The sequence below is a fragment of the Barbatula barbatula genome, assembly GCF_947034865.1.
Source record: "Barbatula barbatula genome assembly, chromosome: 19".
NCBI classification, from domain to species: Eukaryota; Metazoa; Chordata; class Actinopteri; order Cypriniformes; family Nemacheilidae; genus Barbatula; species Barbatula barbatula.
In genome coordinates this window covers 4,594,521-4,612,397 of record NC_136782.1, presented here as the reverse complement: position 1 = coordinate 4,612,397, position 17,877 = coordinate 4,594,521, and the positions used below count along the sequence as shown (strand labels likewise).

General features: G+C 39.8%; 1 protein-coding gene across 2 annotated transcripts in view; it reads left to right on the top strand.

The window, feature by feature from the left end:
* Positions 1-17,877, top strand: part of tenm4 (teneurin transmembrane protein 4) — a gene marked incomplete at its 5' end in the record, with an annotated part of 141,332 nt that overhangs the window by 94,792 nt on the left and 28,663 nt on the right. The window contains 7 exons of one of the 2 annotated variants that reach the window (XM_079481034.1): positions 379-646; positions 720-863; positions 3,591-3,840; positions 4,899-4,919; positions 9,425-9,657; positions 11,409-11,563; positions 16,363-17,240. In XM_079481034.1, the coding sequence (XP_079337160.1) occupies positions 379-646; positions 720-863; positions 3,591-3,840; positions 4,899-4,919; positions 9,425-9,657; positions 11,409-11,563; positions 16,363-17,240 (1,949 nt within the window). The remainder of the gene's footprint in view (positions 1-378; positions 647-719; positions 864-3,590; positions 3,841-4,898; positions 4,920-9,424; positions 9,658-11,408; positions 11,564-16,362; positions 17,241-17,877) is intronic. The other variant, XM_079481033.1, reaches the window with a different exon arrangement.

Genomic DNA, 17,877 nt, shown 5'->3' with positions numbered 1-17,877 from the left:
TTGTTTGTTATTTATTTATGTATCCTCAGCATAACAAATATCACATAAATTAGAATAAACGTCACAAAAAGTAAAACCAAAAAAATAAACCATATAAATATGTTAAATTTCGAAAAATGAAATACTGTACGTCTATAGAAAAAATATTTGTTTAAATATATTTATTTTATTGAAATGCTTTAGCGTTTTGTGTGCTATGCTGAACATCAACAAGTCTGCTGAGAAATGAATTCATTCTTAGTTATTTATATACTAAAGATGTTAAATAATGCAAACATTTCACAGCGGGATACATCTACCGCAAAATGAGAAGATTTGTTACTGTTTGCTCTTACGATCTCGGTTTTGCTGTCACTAATAACTTCAATCTCTCCACAGACCCTCCAAGAACTGGTGCGAATCCCAGGTACAGACATCCGTCTGGGCTACCTGAGCAGCCGGACGGCGGGGTATAAATCCCTCCTGCGAATCACCATGACTCACTCCACCATACCGTTCAGCCTGATGAAGGTACATCTCATGGTTGCCGTTGAGGGAAGGCTTTTCCGAAAATGGTTCTCAGCAGCACCCAACCTCTCCTACGACTTCATTTGGGACAAAGCAGACGTGTACAGCCAGAAAGTATACGGCCTGTCTGAAGCTTTTGGTAAGGGCGCTTCTTGTCACAAACTTATCATCATTAAGTGCTTTGAAGTTGAAACTTGTTTTGCTTCTGCCAGTGTCCGTGGGTTTCGAGTACGAGTCCTGCCCTGATCTTATCCTCTGGGAGAAGCGGACGGCCGTCCTGCAGGGATACGAGACTACAGCGTCCAACCTGGGCGGATGGAGTCTGGACAAACATCACGCGCTGAACATCCAGAGCGGTAAGTTGGTACACACAGAAACATGAAGGATGCTCACAATGAAGACAAACAAATAAATGCAACAATCTCACTCAATTACTCGCTAACAATTCGATCGGCCTATTTTGCCTTGGAGACATTCAGTTATGTTCACCGCTCGACTGAAAAAAACTTGAAGGCTGAACTTTAATACAGCTTGACATTTGGATTGGGAGCGGATGTTAGCTGTTTGACGGGGCCTTATTGGGGTGGGGTGGGTCAATTTTTTTATTGCTGTCGAATTGGCCCTAAAAGCGGGGGGTGCATAAACGGCTACGTTCGGTTTCTGTCAGGGTTGGTTCTCGTCTGCATAGTGCCACACTCACGTCAGTAAATGAAGCGTACTCGCAGAAGGAGTATTAGTCGTCCAGGTGGCAGTTGAATCTGTCACTAAAATACATCGCTGTCGACGTGGAGACTTCCCGTACAATTTGTTCTAAATCCTCTGTGTTCGTCCGTCTCTCTCCTAAGTGGCCGCCGCTATGATGCGATTTAGTGAAGCAATTGTCCAGTTGGTTTAAGAACAGTGTTATTCAAGCTGAAAATTACAGAATTATGGTCCGGATTCAAAGCGACACACGATTTTCACAGAGGGGTGTGAAAAATACAGCTGCGGAAAAAAGAGACCGCGTTTTATTTCAAACAGCATTGCATTTCTACATGTACTGTAGTGTGGTGATTCTAGTGTCTGTTGAATTTCAACAAAATCAAACCTCAGGAGTCACATTAAGTCATCCAACAGCAATGTGAAAGATTGACAGCAATGACGAGAAACATGAAATTGTGATAAAAATCCCGTAAAAAAATCATTTTTGAACTTTTCCTAAAAAATGTACATGTACAAATGTTAGTGTAGTATTGCATGAGAGCAGTGGCGATCCGTGACTCTTTTTTAGGGGAAGCAGTAATGCGAAGCTCGGCAAAACATGTATTTAGCCAGTCATGTGGGTGAAGCGTCATGTCAAAATACGTGTTCAGCGTTTCACATGAACCTATGTACATCACGCATCGTGTCAAAATACGTGCCTGCTGCAAACGCGTGACAGGGTTTATAATAAAAGAGACGCTCGCGTTCAGCAGACACTGCGTTAACACGCCGCCTCTTTTATCATTTGACACGGTGCGCCGCACACAACACGCTGAACACATATTTTGAATAAAACCAATAGTCTTATTTTAATTTTGGTAACAACCATTGTTGGTAGTTCACAGAATAAAACAAAAATGATTTTCCCATAAATAGACATTTTTAAACCATAAAAACAGTCTTTGAAGTGGTCTCTGAAAAGTTTTCTGCAGCTGTATGTATAGACCAGGCACACACCCTGGAATGTCAGTTTCTTACCCTTGACTTCAGACTTCAATTTAAGGTCTTTTTATTTATTTGTATTTATTTACTTATTTTCTGCACAAGCTCCTGGTGAAAAGGTCTGAAGGAATGCTTAGCAGCCATTTTAAACGGGACCTCCAGTGAAGCACCTGCCTTTCCAGCCAGTCAGCAGAGAGAATGTTATTTAGCATCTCTCAAACTCTGCATGGTTCAACAGGTGCTCAGAGAAAGAACGGTTTGGAATGAAAATGACTAAAAATTGAGTTTCACAGACTCTTCCACTCGCTGGCACTTTCAAATGGAATTTGCGGAGAGCTGTTCAGCGAGGTGGAGAGCTGTAGGTTCACGGAAGCATGCAATGGAGATTCAGATTGACTGTGTTAGTGATAATAAGAGGAAGACGTCGTTCCTGCTGTGGCTGTGGACCTTCACTTAGCTGGTTCCTGTACGGGAGCAACTCTCTGTGGGAGAGAAAAATACTTAGTGATAAATGTGAATTCGGCTGAGTTTAGCACATCTCTGCTCCGCTGGGTATTTAATGAAATTCTTTCTCGATCGTCCTTTCGCTCTGTTACTGTAGAAAGCGCTATAGAAAGGAAGTTAATGTCATCAAATTTGAGCTGATTTGAATTGGCTTGGAAATCATCTTAATCTCCTCAAATGAGAAACACTGAATGATTTGCTGCAAAAGCCTGTTGAGAATGAGCAGAAGGGAATTTGGTTTAATTACAGTAAATAAAGTGATGTTCTTTAAAGACTCCTGTATTTGACAAGTAGTGTTGTGCTGCAGACGTGAATGCATCAGGTCTAAATCATTGATAATTTAACCACAAATGCCAAGTTGAGCTCAAAACAGTATGTTGCCAAAACATAAAGCCCCAGTTTCACATACAAGGCTTAAGACTTATCCCAGACTAAAATGAATTTTGAGCTGTCTTAACTGAAAGTAACTTGACCTGACTTATCTTAAAATATGTCAGAGCCATTGTTTTGTTTCAATATGCAAACTAGAAATGTTTTTTCTACAGCATTTTAATCCACGCGTCTTAAATCTAAGTCTATGAAACCGTGTCAAAATTTCAATTTTACTCTCAAGTTGTTTTCCTTGCGTAGGTTGAAATCAAATGACGTCAAGCTTCTTACTAGCAAATGATATGGTGTTCAAATTATTAAAAAAAAAAAATTTTTAGTAACTCAATATCTGATTTGTATTTGTTTTTACCCACAAAAGTTACAGATTCGTTTAAGTTTCTAAAAGGAAGCATAAGCCCTTAAATGTTAAATGTCTGGATTTGGATTAGAAAATGTAGTACATTTGAATCTAAAACAAAAAGTGTAGTTAACGTAACGTCCTAATTATTTCTGGCTGTGTCTCCCAGGTATCCTGCACAAAGGCAACGGAGAGAACGTCTTCATCTCCCAGCAACCCCCAGTTATCGGAAGCATCATGGGTAACGGGAGAAGGCGCAGCATCTCCTGTCCGAGCTGCAACGGGCTCGCTGACGGAAATAAGCTGCTCGCACCTGTAGCTTTAGCCTGCGGATCTGACGGCAGTCTTTACGTGGGGGATTTTAACTACGTCCGTCGGATCTTCACCACGGGAAATGTCACAAGTGTCTTAGAGCTCAGGTTTGACATTCTTTATACGCGAACATATGCATAGCCACATAATAAAAAGTTTCTTCATACAGCTTTTTTAGTTAGATAAGCTGCTCAGAGACCATCTGACTGCAGTACTTGATATTACTGGCCTTTTATATGTAAATGAGATGCTGTTGCCAAGCACCAAGAAGTATAGAATGAACACAAAGATTGTCTTGGAAAATCTCTCTTTGATTTCATCCATTTTCCTTTCTAACCCAGTAAGCACACATTCATGTACATCTTCAAGACATCATTCAGAAAACATCACCTTCTAATTGTTGTATTAAAACATTAACTAAATATATTTAAATCGATAGTTGGTAACACTTTGGTATAGGGGGCAATTGTCGCTATTAACAAACCTTTAACTACGACTTTCCCCCAATAAACTCTTCATTTGTTTCTTATTTTATAGTAAGCAAGGTAGTTGTTAAGTTTAGGTATTCGGTAGGATTAGGGATGTATAATATGGTCATGCAGAATATGTGCTTTATTAGTTCTCATAAACAGCCAATATACCAATAATATGTATACTAATAACAACTAGTTAATAGTGAGAATTGCCCCCTTTACTGAAGTGTTACCCGGATAGTTCAACCCCAAAAAATGAATTTCTTTCATCATTCCAAACCTGTATGACTTATTTTTTTACTGCAAACTACAAAAGAAGATCATTTAAAGAACGTTGATAATCGAACAACATTGGCCACCAATAACTTCCATTGTATGCACACAATATATATCTTATAATAACTTCTTTAGTGTTCCACAGAAGAAAGAGTCATACAGATAAGAAATGACACAGGAGTGAATAAAGGTTTTTAATGCACAGAATTTTAAGGTGAATTTGCCACCCACTAAAAGAGAACCACTTATCTTGTCAACGTACATGTGCTGTCACCAAACTCTTTCTCAGTCTGTCTCTAGTAGCTCTACACATTTTCTTTCATACATTTATGCATGTACTAAGTACTAACTCTGCGAGCTAACCCTCTTGTTTCCTACTTTCTTTTTCCTTCTCATGCTGCTTTCGCTTAATCCAGAAATAAAGATTTCAGGCATAGGTAAGAGATCTTCTTAATAGTCTAAAAGACTTTTGCACACCTATAAGATGAATGCATATCAATTGAACGCAAAATTCCTTGAAGGAGTCTTTGTGATAAGTTGTTTTTGTAGATAAAGCCATCGCCCAGTGCACAAAAACACCCTCTCTCTGGATAGCCATTAAAACGGGCAACGCTCCGACTGGGCTTCGAAATAGCGCTGTAGATGAACGGAGACTGGTTTGATGCATGAAGAACCCCTGAAAGTGGGCTACCACGAGCAAAAAAAAATGCTTAAAGAATTGTGTACGTGGAAGAGAGCCACAGTCAGGGCACATAATTTGAAATGTCAGACAGGAAGATGGAAAAGCAGTTACGAGCTAAGCATAAGCCCGGTTTCAGCATTTTAAATATTTCACACCCTCAGGGGACACGGCTTTCTAAAAGAATATAATTACTCACCCCTCCCCGTCGAAAATACCCGCGCTGTATTACCCACAATCCAGCGTGATATTCACCCGATGACAAATTACACATTCAAAGCGCCGTCGGATCTAAATACACAGTTCGTTAACATGTTTGATTTGACAAATGGCAGCGTGGCGTAGAGAAAAAAAGAGCCAGTCATCAAACTTGTATCTGAGCTTTCAAATATAACACACATCCTCCCCCGTGGTGCCGTGAACCCATAATGTGGGTTGTGTGGCGGAACCAGCTGTTCGTTTTGACAGACGGCGGTGTGACAGCTAACCATGCGATGCTCAGGTATGACTGACAGGATGTGAGCGGATTCTTGGATAGAGGTTAGGTAAACCCGGGACACCTGCCGGCTTCGAAAATGGCCCATCGTTCATAATGAGCTCTCATAGGATCCCTGCATCCTCAGGTCGAGAGTTTCTCGTGGTTAATTCTGTCAGAGTACGGGTGGCGTGACACCTCGTGTCACAATTACCAATAGCAATGTGGAACGCTGCAGTAAATGGCTTGTATAGGGCTGCTTGTGGCAGGTTGGCATTGCCTTATGATGATACTGTACTAAGTCAATTGCGTTAACACTATATGGCAGCTGTGAAAATGGAACTTAATTGATTGAACGTTCCCATCATCCATCATTATTTTTTATAAATTTAACCTTTAATCTTTGGATGCACATGCTTTGACATATGCCAAAGTCTGGAGATATTAACAAGATGCCGCAGTGTTATTGTTTGAAATGGGGTTTTAGCAAAGGAGGTCTACCTTCGGTAAAAAGAGCCAATCGTTAAAGAATATTGATTCTGTAGGGGATTGTTATGTTGGACTTGTCAACCTTTGGGTGTGTACTCGAACAAAATTGTTTCTGTAGAATTTAAGCGTAAAAATAATTGACGGAATAGATGTCAAGATTAAAGGCACAATATGTAATGTTCACCACTTGAGGTCACAAAACAATAAAAAGGCGGAGCTTGATGAGAAGCAGTGTGGAATGATGGGAGTTGTTGTCTTTGCCTCTACTGCAGATAAATAAGAATTTAAACGGTACTCAATTTCATTTTGTCCTCCACAAACAGACATTACAATAATGATTATGATCGCAAATTTCCCTGGATTAAAAGATTGTTGGAAACATTTGATATAATGTAAGTACATAAAAGTACATTATATATGACACAGTGCTATTGTCTTTTTAATATTTTTATGCAAAAATCCTAAATATTATGTCTTTAATTGTGGGTCGGTAAAAGTTTGTTGGACTAGAATAGCTGCCTTTAGCCATTGTAAACCGGACATGGCCAATGTGACTTTTTTGAAGGATCTTTGCATATTGTCGATGTCCTTATGAAACCTTCTATGTCCAAATTTGCTGTTTTTCAGGAAATGGGAAAAAACACTGAGCTTCTTAAATTTTTTAATACGGTTTTGTCAAAGTTGACAAGCACTTTTAATACTTTTTTTGGTTAGATATTTGCAAAATTCAGTGACAACCATAAAGGGTGACTAAGAACAATGAATAATAGCAAAAAATTAAATAATGAAATATGGTGATACAAGGACAGCAGCTATACACATCCATTGACTAATATAAACTCATACAAAGAGGTCCATTTAAAGTGTTTGAATTATATTTAGCAATGTTTTACAGTGACTTGTCTCGTGTATCAGATTTTTATTTAGCATCTAACTGTCCTCAGGGCCACTCCATGATTAGCAGTATATCTGTAGTATCTGCTTTGTTCTGTTGGTCCTTAACCAGGTTTCTGTTGTTCTTTTTATTGTAAAAGATCAGCTCTGGGGTATACAAGCTAGCTCGCCAGACAGAATACATGGCGGTAATTCATTTTAGAAATATAGGTGTATAAAGCCAGCTGCCGAAAGCCCCAAGTCACATTTGCAACCATAAAAGAACAGTCATCGCTTCTTGCGCGAAAACAAATCTGAGGTGTTTGTTTGTGAGAGAGAGGAAAGAGAGCAAAGCTAGACCATGATCTCTGCGCCATACCCACTGACCTCCTTCCACAAGAGTCGCTCACCTCCATCGTCACGGCAACATGCTGAAAAATCCAATTATCCTCCCCGGACCAGCTGTAGTCTGTGAATATAGATGGAGTCTGTGAAGGTCAGGGTGTTCTCCTCATCGCATAAAGCACAACACAACGTACCTCCAATAAAACATTGTACCATAACACCCGCACCGCTGGGATTAAAAAAACATCCACCTGTCAGACTCCCTCGCACATTCTCGTAAACAGCGATCGAGATTTCTTCTGACTAGCCGTTTTGCCTTCTTTCCAAACCGAGGACATCAGTCACCACGCTTAGTGGCCACATTGTGAGGTGTCGGCCCTGGGGTCATCCAGAGCGGCCTGATCTTCTAGAAGGTCAGGTGTCGGTCTGAATAATGGATAGAAGCTGACAGCGCCACAGACCTGGCGCTATTGCTTTTCCACACGCTCGCGTCAGGGCACTGGGATTTGGCTCAGACAGCCTTGGAGTTTCAGGGAAAGACGCCCAGGGTTTCTTTAATGGGTTTTGAATGCCGGTCCAAAGACAGGTTGGGTGTTAATAATGATGCGATTTGGCAGAAGTCTGTCCTGCCGTCTGTATAGCCCTGCCTGTTGAGTGGCACTTTTGACAAACAGTGTCTTTCGTATAACTATTGCATTGCTGTGACCTTTCTGTCTTTGTTAGCTTTTAAATACTGTACCTAAAACAAGCCGGATGGGAATGATCACGAAAAAGGTTTTTTTTGGTTCTCTTCTAGTTACCTTTCGCACTTTGGTTGGCTTTAAATGCTTGTCCCAAGACAAGTTGGGCGTCAGTAATGATGACAAGGATTTGATGGGGCTAGTAGTCTTCGGAGGAATAACATAGTCCCGTAGAGAGGGGTACTTTTTAACGAAGATTGCTTTTCTTCTAATGTTTTGCTTCTCTCGCTGTGACCTTTTTCACTTGGTTTGAAACATATAAACTTCAGGAAGGCACCGTTCCAGAATTCAAAAGCTTTTTGCGCCTTTTTCTTGTTACAAAGTGCTGATTCTTACTTGCTAACATTTAACACGAGCTCTACAATTTTCAACATGATTCTGCTACACTTTCCACGTATTATATCAGACAACATTGTAATTCTGTCTTCCGGTGTACCTCAGTTGTTCAAAGCCTTCAGTTACACTCCCAGGTGAGCGAACATTAGGATGTAGCACTAACGTTTGCTTTTCACCACAAGTGGTCTGTGGCCGCAATTACAACACATTGCGAGTCACTTCAACAACAGCAATGTTAAAATTGCAGCCTGGCCGCCTGTCCTTTTTTCGTTTTCTAAGAATTTGATTATCTTTAGAAAGGAAATTCAGTTTAACACCCACATTACATTTGTTCCCACTGTTGAGACTCTACAGTCTGATTGGAGCCATTTTTTCAGGCTTTCAAATTCCCAAGCCTCCCCTGTGCTTGCGTGGGATAACTTTGACGGTCCAGCTTTTTCGTGTAATGGTCTGTTTTGGGCCTGTGAGCGATTTTTGATCTGAGAATACATTGTGTTTAGATAACGGCTTTGGACCGCGTTCATCTCCAGAAGGAAGTTTCCTGCAGGGGGTTGGCGGCACACCTTTTTGAACGCATACTGGCAGCACATCAGACGCTGAGAGGACACCACGAAACACATGAGATACATGCGTTTCCATATTTGGACAGAGTTAGATGCACATGTTAAAAGATTGATGGCAAGGACATCCTGGACAAGCTACTGTGTGATGATTATCAGGTGTTTTGTACAGTATGGTAATGTGTTAGCTTTGTGAGTGTCGAATTAAAAATGTGTTCTTAAACAGGTCATGCTGTATTGTGAATAGAACCATGGATGACACTCATGGGTAATATCGCCCTTTAGCCATGTCCGCATTTAGCCTACAACACAGCTTCTCATACCGTATTACTTAATTAAAGGTACCATATTTCTGTGGGGATTTCTTTCTACACATTTTGTATTATTCGAGGACACTGCTCGATAATTCAACCATTGATGTGTCTTATTTCTCTGCCCTTTTCAGCAATAGTCCTGCACACAAATATTACCTGGCTACCAGTCCTGTTTCGGGGGCACTGTACCTGTCAGACACCAGCAGCAGGAAGGTCTTTAAGGTGAAGTCTTTGAATACGGTGAAGGATGTCGCAAAAAACCTAGAGCTGGTAGCCGGCACAGGAGATCAGTGTTTGCCCTACGACGAGACGCGGTGTGGCGATGGAGGGAAAGCCGTGGAGGCCACTCTTACCAACCCTAGAGGTAAATCTCCAGACGTTTGGTGTTTTAGATTTATTCCTAAACAGAAAGATGTTGAAAGGGTGTTCGTCGATTTTGTATTGGTCTATCCTATTAAGATTTGGGTATTATTTTTTAACTAAAAGTTAACTCTGTGATTTCGGCTGGTACACTATTTTGCTCTTTTCAACTGTGCACCTTCATTCTAAAACCCCACCTTCGAAAAACATATCAGATCTGATTTGATGAATGCCAATCATGCCAAATGATTGACAGGCAAAGAGCATTCCTGAGTTTTCTGTTTTACAAAAGAGCACAGGCCAGCTGAACTTTTTACAGTCCAAGGCTTTAACAGAATTCATTTTAAGTTTGGTTTCTTCAATACATTTGATTCCGTGACATCTGTTAATGATAAATGAAAAAGAATGAAAATTCATAAATATATAAATCCCTGCAAAACTATTTATATTTATTATAAAATTATATATTTATTTGTATACATTTTGTCTTAATGTAAAAATCATTTTACGTTAAATTATTTTTACTAATATTTATTCTTTTTATTTAATTTATTTTATACATTGCTGTAGGTTACCTGAGCCTCACAGCAAGCATTTCAATGTTTATTTTGTTGCTGAAATCTGTACACGTGACAAATAAACGTAAAGCTTGTAAGGTAGTTGGACATTTTTTAAAAGATATGTCATGAAAACAAAAGCTTCCAGCTCCTTGACTGTGTATACCCTAAAACGCTCTAAACCATTTCATGCAAGAAATTTAGATTCTGTTTACCTAGATAGATTTTTATTGAGACAAGGCTGATGTATCTAAATTCAGAGTCAGCTCCAAAACCACAGAAAATCATTCTTTCTGTTTGCAACATGAAATTGATATCAGACCACCGCTGTGTGATGTGGTTTTCATACACTTGTCAGTTTTGTTGATTCTAATGTAGAGAGAGCCCAGCCGATCTGTGGTGAGAGCAGCTATGCAGTCAATGCTTTTCAATTCTTCACATAGGAATACTATAACAGCACTACCTGATCCGAGGTTTCAGACATGCGTGTTTCCATCTTTTTTCGACTTAAACCAATCATTTCCAATGCAGTTTTAGATGTAAATGAAAGCTGACACATGCAGCGTCATATGCTTCCCCTTCGCTGTTTGTGACGGCTTTAAAATGATTTACAGGCTCTTAAATAGCTTAAGAACAGCAGTACATGCGCGTCTCTCTTTCCCAGGACGCACCATGCCTGGTTGTTATTCCTCCAACATAAATAATACATTTGTCACATGGATATTTTATTAGTCGTCAGCCTCCCCATGGAGCATGTTAATGTTTTGTGTCCCCAATGCTGCCACTGGATCTTTTTCAGTTAATGTGGCATTTCACTAATTGTATTTTTATAGGAGACATTTAAAACTTTAGTCTTTTGAACATAGTCTTTTGCAGTTTTGTTATTTACTGTACATGGTTTTCTACATATTCTCATTGCCATTTTTGTTTTTTTTAGATTGTTCACAGGTGTAGTATAAGCATGGTTGTTCATATTAAAATATAGTCAAATATTTACTCCTGTGTTTAAATACTTTTAAAAATTTACTGCATTACAGTCATCAGTGCAATGCAAAAAGCCCTTTATTTTTCTATATAATTCTTATGTAAAATATGATCCGTACATATTCTGTGACAAGTTTTGTGAGGTTCAACCCTCAGTTATTTCGTATGACTCCACACAGAGATTCATTCCCCTCCACCCGTATCTCTCATCCAGGCATCACCGTGGACAAATATGGCGTGATCTTCTTCGTAGACGGCACCATGATCCGTCGCATCGATCAGAACGGTATCATATCCACCCTGCTAGGCTTCAATGACCTGACTTCTGCACGGCCCCTGAGCTGTGACTCTGTGATGGACATCTCCCAGGTGTGTAGCCGTCTTCTTTTCTGTCTGTGCTCTGTTCGTGCCGGGGTTTGAGATGTCATGGCATTGCAGGGCTGCAGCTGAAATCTGGGTGTGATCTCGGTGTGGTGGGAGAAGGCGGGTCAGGGAGCTTCATGTCGCTTTAGGTTTCAGTAACCGTGTTGTACAGCTGTGGTCTTCTGTTATCAGCTGATCTAAGCTGACCTACAACCTCAGTGACAGATCTGCTCCCTCCGTCCAAAATACATGCTTGCACGCTGTGGTGACCCTGGGCACCGCTAACCTACCCAAATGTTACCAGTAACCCCAAGCAAGGGCACTGCGTTGAATAAAGCATCTTGAAGGCGCCGGTTACTAATGTGACTTAGCCTGGAGCAATTTTAGGCTACTATGATTTAAACTAACTTTATTTAGCTTATTCTCACAGTGTCAAGACGATTTGGAATGCCGGCAGGTTATTCCAACCAAAAAATGTCTTTCTAGCTCTCATTTTATTAGACCTATACGCTGCATTTGTACAGACATTTTCAAAGTTAATTTCAGTTTTTTGAATTTCCCATTTATAGGTATGTGTTTATTTTAAATGATTTTTTTTTGTTTCATTCTGTGAACTACTTAAAATATTTCACCCAAATTTCAAATAAAAATAAATTCAACAAACATTGCTAGAATCACCACATCTAGAAATGATCTCAACCCGATTCCTTGATGTGTCATATTTTTGGCAACTGTATTTATTTACTAGATATATAAATAAGCTCAGTGCCTTCTCCAATCCAACACCTGGAAGCCCAGCTCCTGTGTTATTGAATTGTTTACGTCTCCCTTCCTTCCTGGGTTTGCTTACATGTAGCCGTCTGACTCTTGGTTTGCTCAATAATGCCTGTGCTGCCTGAGCGAGGTTTTATTTTCGCTCCGAGAATGCAGAGCACTGGGGAGGCGACCTCCAGCTGTACCACAGAGAAAACCTCTACACACACACACACACACACACACACACACACACACACAGAAAGGCCCACTGCAGTCCCCGGCCTCAATGATGACAAATCACAAGGCTTCTGCCAAAGAAACTCTGACGGTAAAAAGCATCTATTAAAAATGCATGGGAAGCACGCTCACTGCATCAAACGCTCCGCCGCATTCCTTAAGTTTGCTGCTGAACACTTTTGAGGATTCGACTCAAGCCACCCTTCCTTTCTCTTAACCGCCTCCGACTGACATTCTTACCTTAAATTAAAAACATTTTTGATACTGTCATAATTCATGCGATAATCCTGGTGTCTCTGATCTCACAAGATCCCCCTAGAAGATTTAAATATTCGACAACTTTCTTCCATGACTTTCACTCAAACTTTTGGTGCACTGTGTGCTATCCTAAATTCATTTGGCTTTTAGGAAGCGCAGACCTGCATGAGCGCTCTGAGTTTTAATGTTTGGCAAGGATGTTTCTCCGTCTTCATCACTGTTACGTCAGTTTCAAGGATGAATATTCTCACTACACTCTGCTAATGGCAGAAATATGATGAGTTAACATTCATTTGTGGTTGAATGGGAAGATTTTATGTTTTGCTAGCGTGGCCATTTCAATGCATTTAAAATTCAGTTCATTTAAAAGTATTTTTTTTTATTAAATGTAAAACAATTAGCAGGTTATAGTTCACATGTTTGAATCATGCCCCCCATACGCAGCTACATGCAGACCACCGAGCAGTGATGCGATCAGACATTTCGACAATGCCCGCTCTAAGAGACCCTGAATAGAACAGTGAAAATCAAAGCAATGTCTAAAGATGTTAACCTATAGATAAAAAACAGAAATGCAATAAAATATACATAACTATATCTTCAGAGATGTGTAAATACTTTACATAATGAAGCGTTGTTGTTTTTATTACCTCAGAATGAGCCATCGACAGAAAAGTATTTTCCCAAAAAGTATCTTCAAGCAAAGCAATTATTGTGCGTTCAATGATGTAATCAAACTGATATGAAAAGCAATCGTGATGTTTGTTTTTTAGGATTCAAGTTCAAGGCCAACATGCTTTCAAGTTTGCATGGTCTCATGTATTTGAGCATACGTTGAAGAATTCAACAGCAGCTGTTCTAGCGTCGGATTCATGAGGGTGGAAGTCATTTATTCTCTCTATCTGTTAGCGTGTGAAAGTGTGTGAGGATAGAGAGAAACTGAGCTGATACATCCTGTCAATCACTGCATGTGGGGGAACTCACACCCGTGCGAGAGGCGTTAAATACGTAACTCGCGCTGTTGAAATAAAATGGATTGAATTAAATAATTTCACTCCTGATAGCATGCGTGTCACAGAGACACCTGTTTGCTTTCATCCACTTTTAGAGCATTTGCTCGTCATGTTGCAAAAAACACAAGTCGATACACGTGTTGAATTATCGTTCTTTGGTGGTTTTGGAATTGTTCTATAATATGGGTCCATAAAGGGAGTCAATGGTGGTCAGTGTTGTTCGGTTACCAACATTCTTCAAAATATCTTTCTTTGTGTTCTGCACAAAAGAAAGTCATACAGGGAAATTATGAAATGTCATTTTTTATCTGAACTATCCCTTCACATAACATATCCGCACTGACACTACTCCAGCACATCAGCGCCATGATACGTCTTATTACATAAATCTCCCGGCCTTGATAAGAGATACATCGAGGTTGATATTATGTCGAGTGCACTTGTTGAGAGTTTCTGCCCGGGGGAGATATCGCTGACCAATATCGAACACAACGTGACAATTCAGTAGGCCAGTGAGTCTTCTTTCTTTAAATCTTACTTCGACCTTATCGTATCTTAAAATCGATGCTCGGTGCTACTTAAGCCATGGCAGTGACTGTGCCCAATAGATTACTGCAGACCAGCGTCCAAGTGACAGTTTTGATATAGATCAGCTCAGGGCGTGCGGATCATTTCCAGGAATGAGAGCGGGATGCTGTATTGAGTGCTATGTTTTATGGTGAGGACTTATCGGCCAGTCCAGAATCTTTCAGGACGGAGGAATCCTTTCGTCTTTTAATAAAGCACCCACCATGTTTGCAATGGTTATACTTTTCCATTTAACCAGGGACATATCAAGTCAAAAGATAACGTTTAATACTGATGTGTTTGCTTGTAGCTCAATTGTTAGCGCTAGCAACTCTCCCAGGAAGATGCATAGTAGACAAATATACTATGAATTAATTGTGAGTTGCTTTATATGGAAGTTTTGTTAGGTTGCAGCTCCATTAGAAATACTGCAATTCATGTCGGACCCCAAAATTCCCCATAATTCCCCATGAATGTTTAGATGCACACCAAATGTTTCCAAGATATTATGGAGGAAGCATATATTAAAGGGAAAGTTCACTCAAAAATCTACTTTGTTAGATTTGTTTTACTCACCCACATGACATTAAACATTAGATAGTGGCGGTGGATTTCATCTTTCTCTGCGATTTGATAGGATGTACAAAACAGACGTTGCATTTTAAGATGGTACTGGCATCAGACTGACAGTTGAAGGGGAGGAGTTAACGGATGCTCCGCCTAAGCCATTTTAACATATGTCATCCAAGATGGATAATCATTAAAGGAAGGAAGTGCATTTTCAGATTTTAACAAAAGATTTTGAAAAGAGAATGACCCACATTTATAAACTATTTACAATAAACACTGCAATATTTCATGAAAAAATAGGCATTGTAATTTTTTATTTCTCTTGGATTTTAATACTAAACCAATATTAATTTTATAAGCTTTTTTGTGTAAATGTCACTTTTGTGTCAAATTGTATATGCAATTTCAAAATGTATTCTTCCACATTTAAGAGACTTTAATGAAAAAGGTTTGAGGCAGTTCTTCATCAGTCAAACGTTTATCCCAAATGAGTTTCCGACTTTTATATAATTTTTTTAATATTAAACTCAGCTTGGTAGCTTTTTTGTCTTTTCATTAGGTGCATTTAAAAAAATTCATCAGCCGGCCTTGTTCCCTTGCCAAGAACACTATTGAAATAAAACACTTAGTATCTGTCCCCATGAGAGAGAGATTACGGTCCCCTATTGACGAGAGGACTTGTGCAAAGCAACCAGATTCAATCACTCCTGTGTGTTAAAAGCCAGCTGCATTATTTTCAGAACAATCAGTAATAATGTAGATGGCTGGGCAGAAGGAAGCGCTCTTGTTTGATGATTGTTCCATTTTTTGTTCCACAAAGGTCCTGTTCCCCTGCTTCAGTCTTCGTCCATTTTGAAATTAATAACCCAAAACTAGAAAAAGACCTCCATGTTGACAGATACCGTGTAACGCATTTAGGGAGTCCACATGATCTGGACTCTGCGTTGATTTAAATTGATCGCTTGACTCACATTTTGACTCAAAGAATTGTAAACTTTTAAAAAAATGTATCATACAGTTTAAACAGCAGTGTGTATTTGCACATGTTATTATTTAAATCAGATTGGATTTATTGGATTTGTTGTTAATTCATAAAATATTTGAGTTTAATTAAAATAACTTGATGAATTAATAAAAATCAGTGAATTACCCAAATACAAAATAAAAAAATCAAATCAAATCAAATATGATAAAATAAAGATGATTTATTAAAATAAAACAAATGAGGATTTAATTAAATTAAAAAGATGTACTTTATATTCTTTGATGTACTACAGTGTTGATTTGTTCATAATCAAAGGAAAATCTGGTGTTTTATGTATGAGCACCATAAACCCATTTCCTACAAAGCAATTTCAAAGTGTTCTTGACGCTGGCCTAATTTTCTCTCCTTTCCCCTTACAGGTACGTCTGGAATGGCCGACTGACCTTGCCGTAAGCCCGATGGACAATTCCCTGTATGTGCTGGACAACAATGTGGTCCTGCAGATCTCCGAAAACCATCAAGTGAGAATCGTAGCCGGCAGGCCAATGCACTGCCAGGTACCCGGCCTGGATCACTTCCTGGTCAGCAAAGTTGCCATCCACGCCACTTTGGAATCTGCCAACGCTCTCGCCGTCTCCCACAACGGCATACTTTACATATCCGAATCGGACGAGAAGAAGATCAACCGTGTGCGACAGGTTTCGACCAACGGTGAGATCTCTCTGGTCGCCGGCGCCCCTACTGGCTGCGACTGCAAAAACGATGCGAACTGTGACTGCTACTCAGGCGATGATGGCTACGCCAAAGATGCCAGACTTAACGCGCCTTCCTCGCTGGCGGTTTCGCCAGATGGAGAACTCTTTATCGCAGACTTGGGTAACATACGCATCCGGTACGTCAGAAAGAACAAACCGTTCCTCAACCCGCTAAACATGTACGAGATTTCCTCGCCGATTGATGATGAACTTTACCTGTTTGATGTCAACGGCAGTCACATCTTCACTCAAAGTCTGACCACCGGAGACCACCTATACAACCTGACCTACTCGGGCAAGGGTGACGTGAACAGCATCACGGACAAAAATAGAAACAAAATTACCATACGTAGAGACGCAACTGGATTGCCGCTTTGGCTGATGGTTCCTGATGGCCAGACTTTCTGGTTTACTATAGGAACTAATAACGCTTTAAAGAGTTTTGCCGCACAAGGCCAAGAGATAGCTATGATGACCTATCATGGAAGCTCAGGACTGTTGGCCACAAAAACCAATGAATATGGATGGACCACCTTCTATGAGTGAGTATACTCCAAATTTATAGATATACTAAAGACCTCCATAAGACATGTGAGGCATGAAGTATTGCAGTATCGAAGGAGTAGATCACCTTCAAAATGAAAATGTCTTGTCATTTCAAGAACACAAGCAGAAAATATTTGGAAGAAACAGCCCCCCATTCACTTGCATTGGTTACAATAGAAGTGATTGGGGGGCTGTACGGTTCGGTTACCCACATTTTTCAAAATATCTAATTTTGGGTTCTGCAGAAGACAGAAAGTCAGACAGGTTAACAATGAAAAGAGGATGTGTAAATGATGACATCATTTTCATTTTGGAGGTGGACTACTCCTTTAAGACAGAATGTTGAAAGTGGCTTTGAATAGCATCTGCTTAGTGATTTAAATGTATAAATAAAGCGGTAGAATACTACGTAGTGCGCTAATTTGAATACATTTCCCCTACAGTCCACTTTTTGGCCCTTGGGTGTGTGGGGGGCCCACCTATAAACATTTTTGTCCCCACCCCCTATCATTTTAGCTTTGGTGCAGTACTTGTCATTCATTTTAAGACAACAGCTTGCCACAAAATTATATTTTATTTAAAATTCACCCATAGGCAGTATTCTCTTCTACACCCAACCATCTGTATCGATTC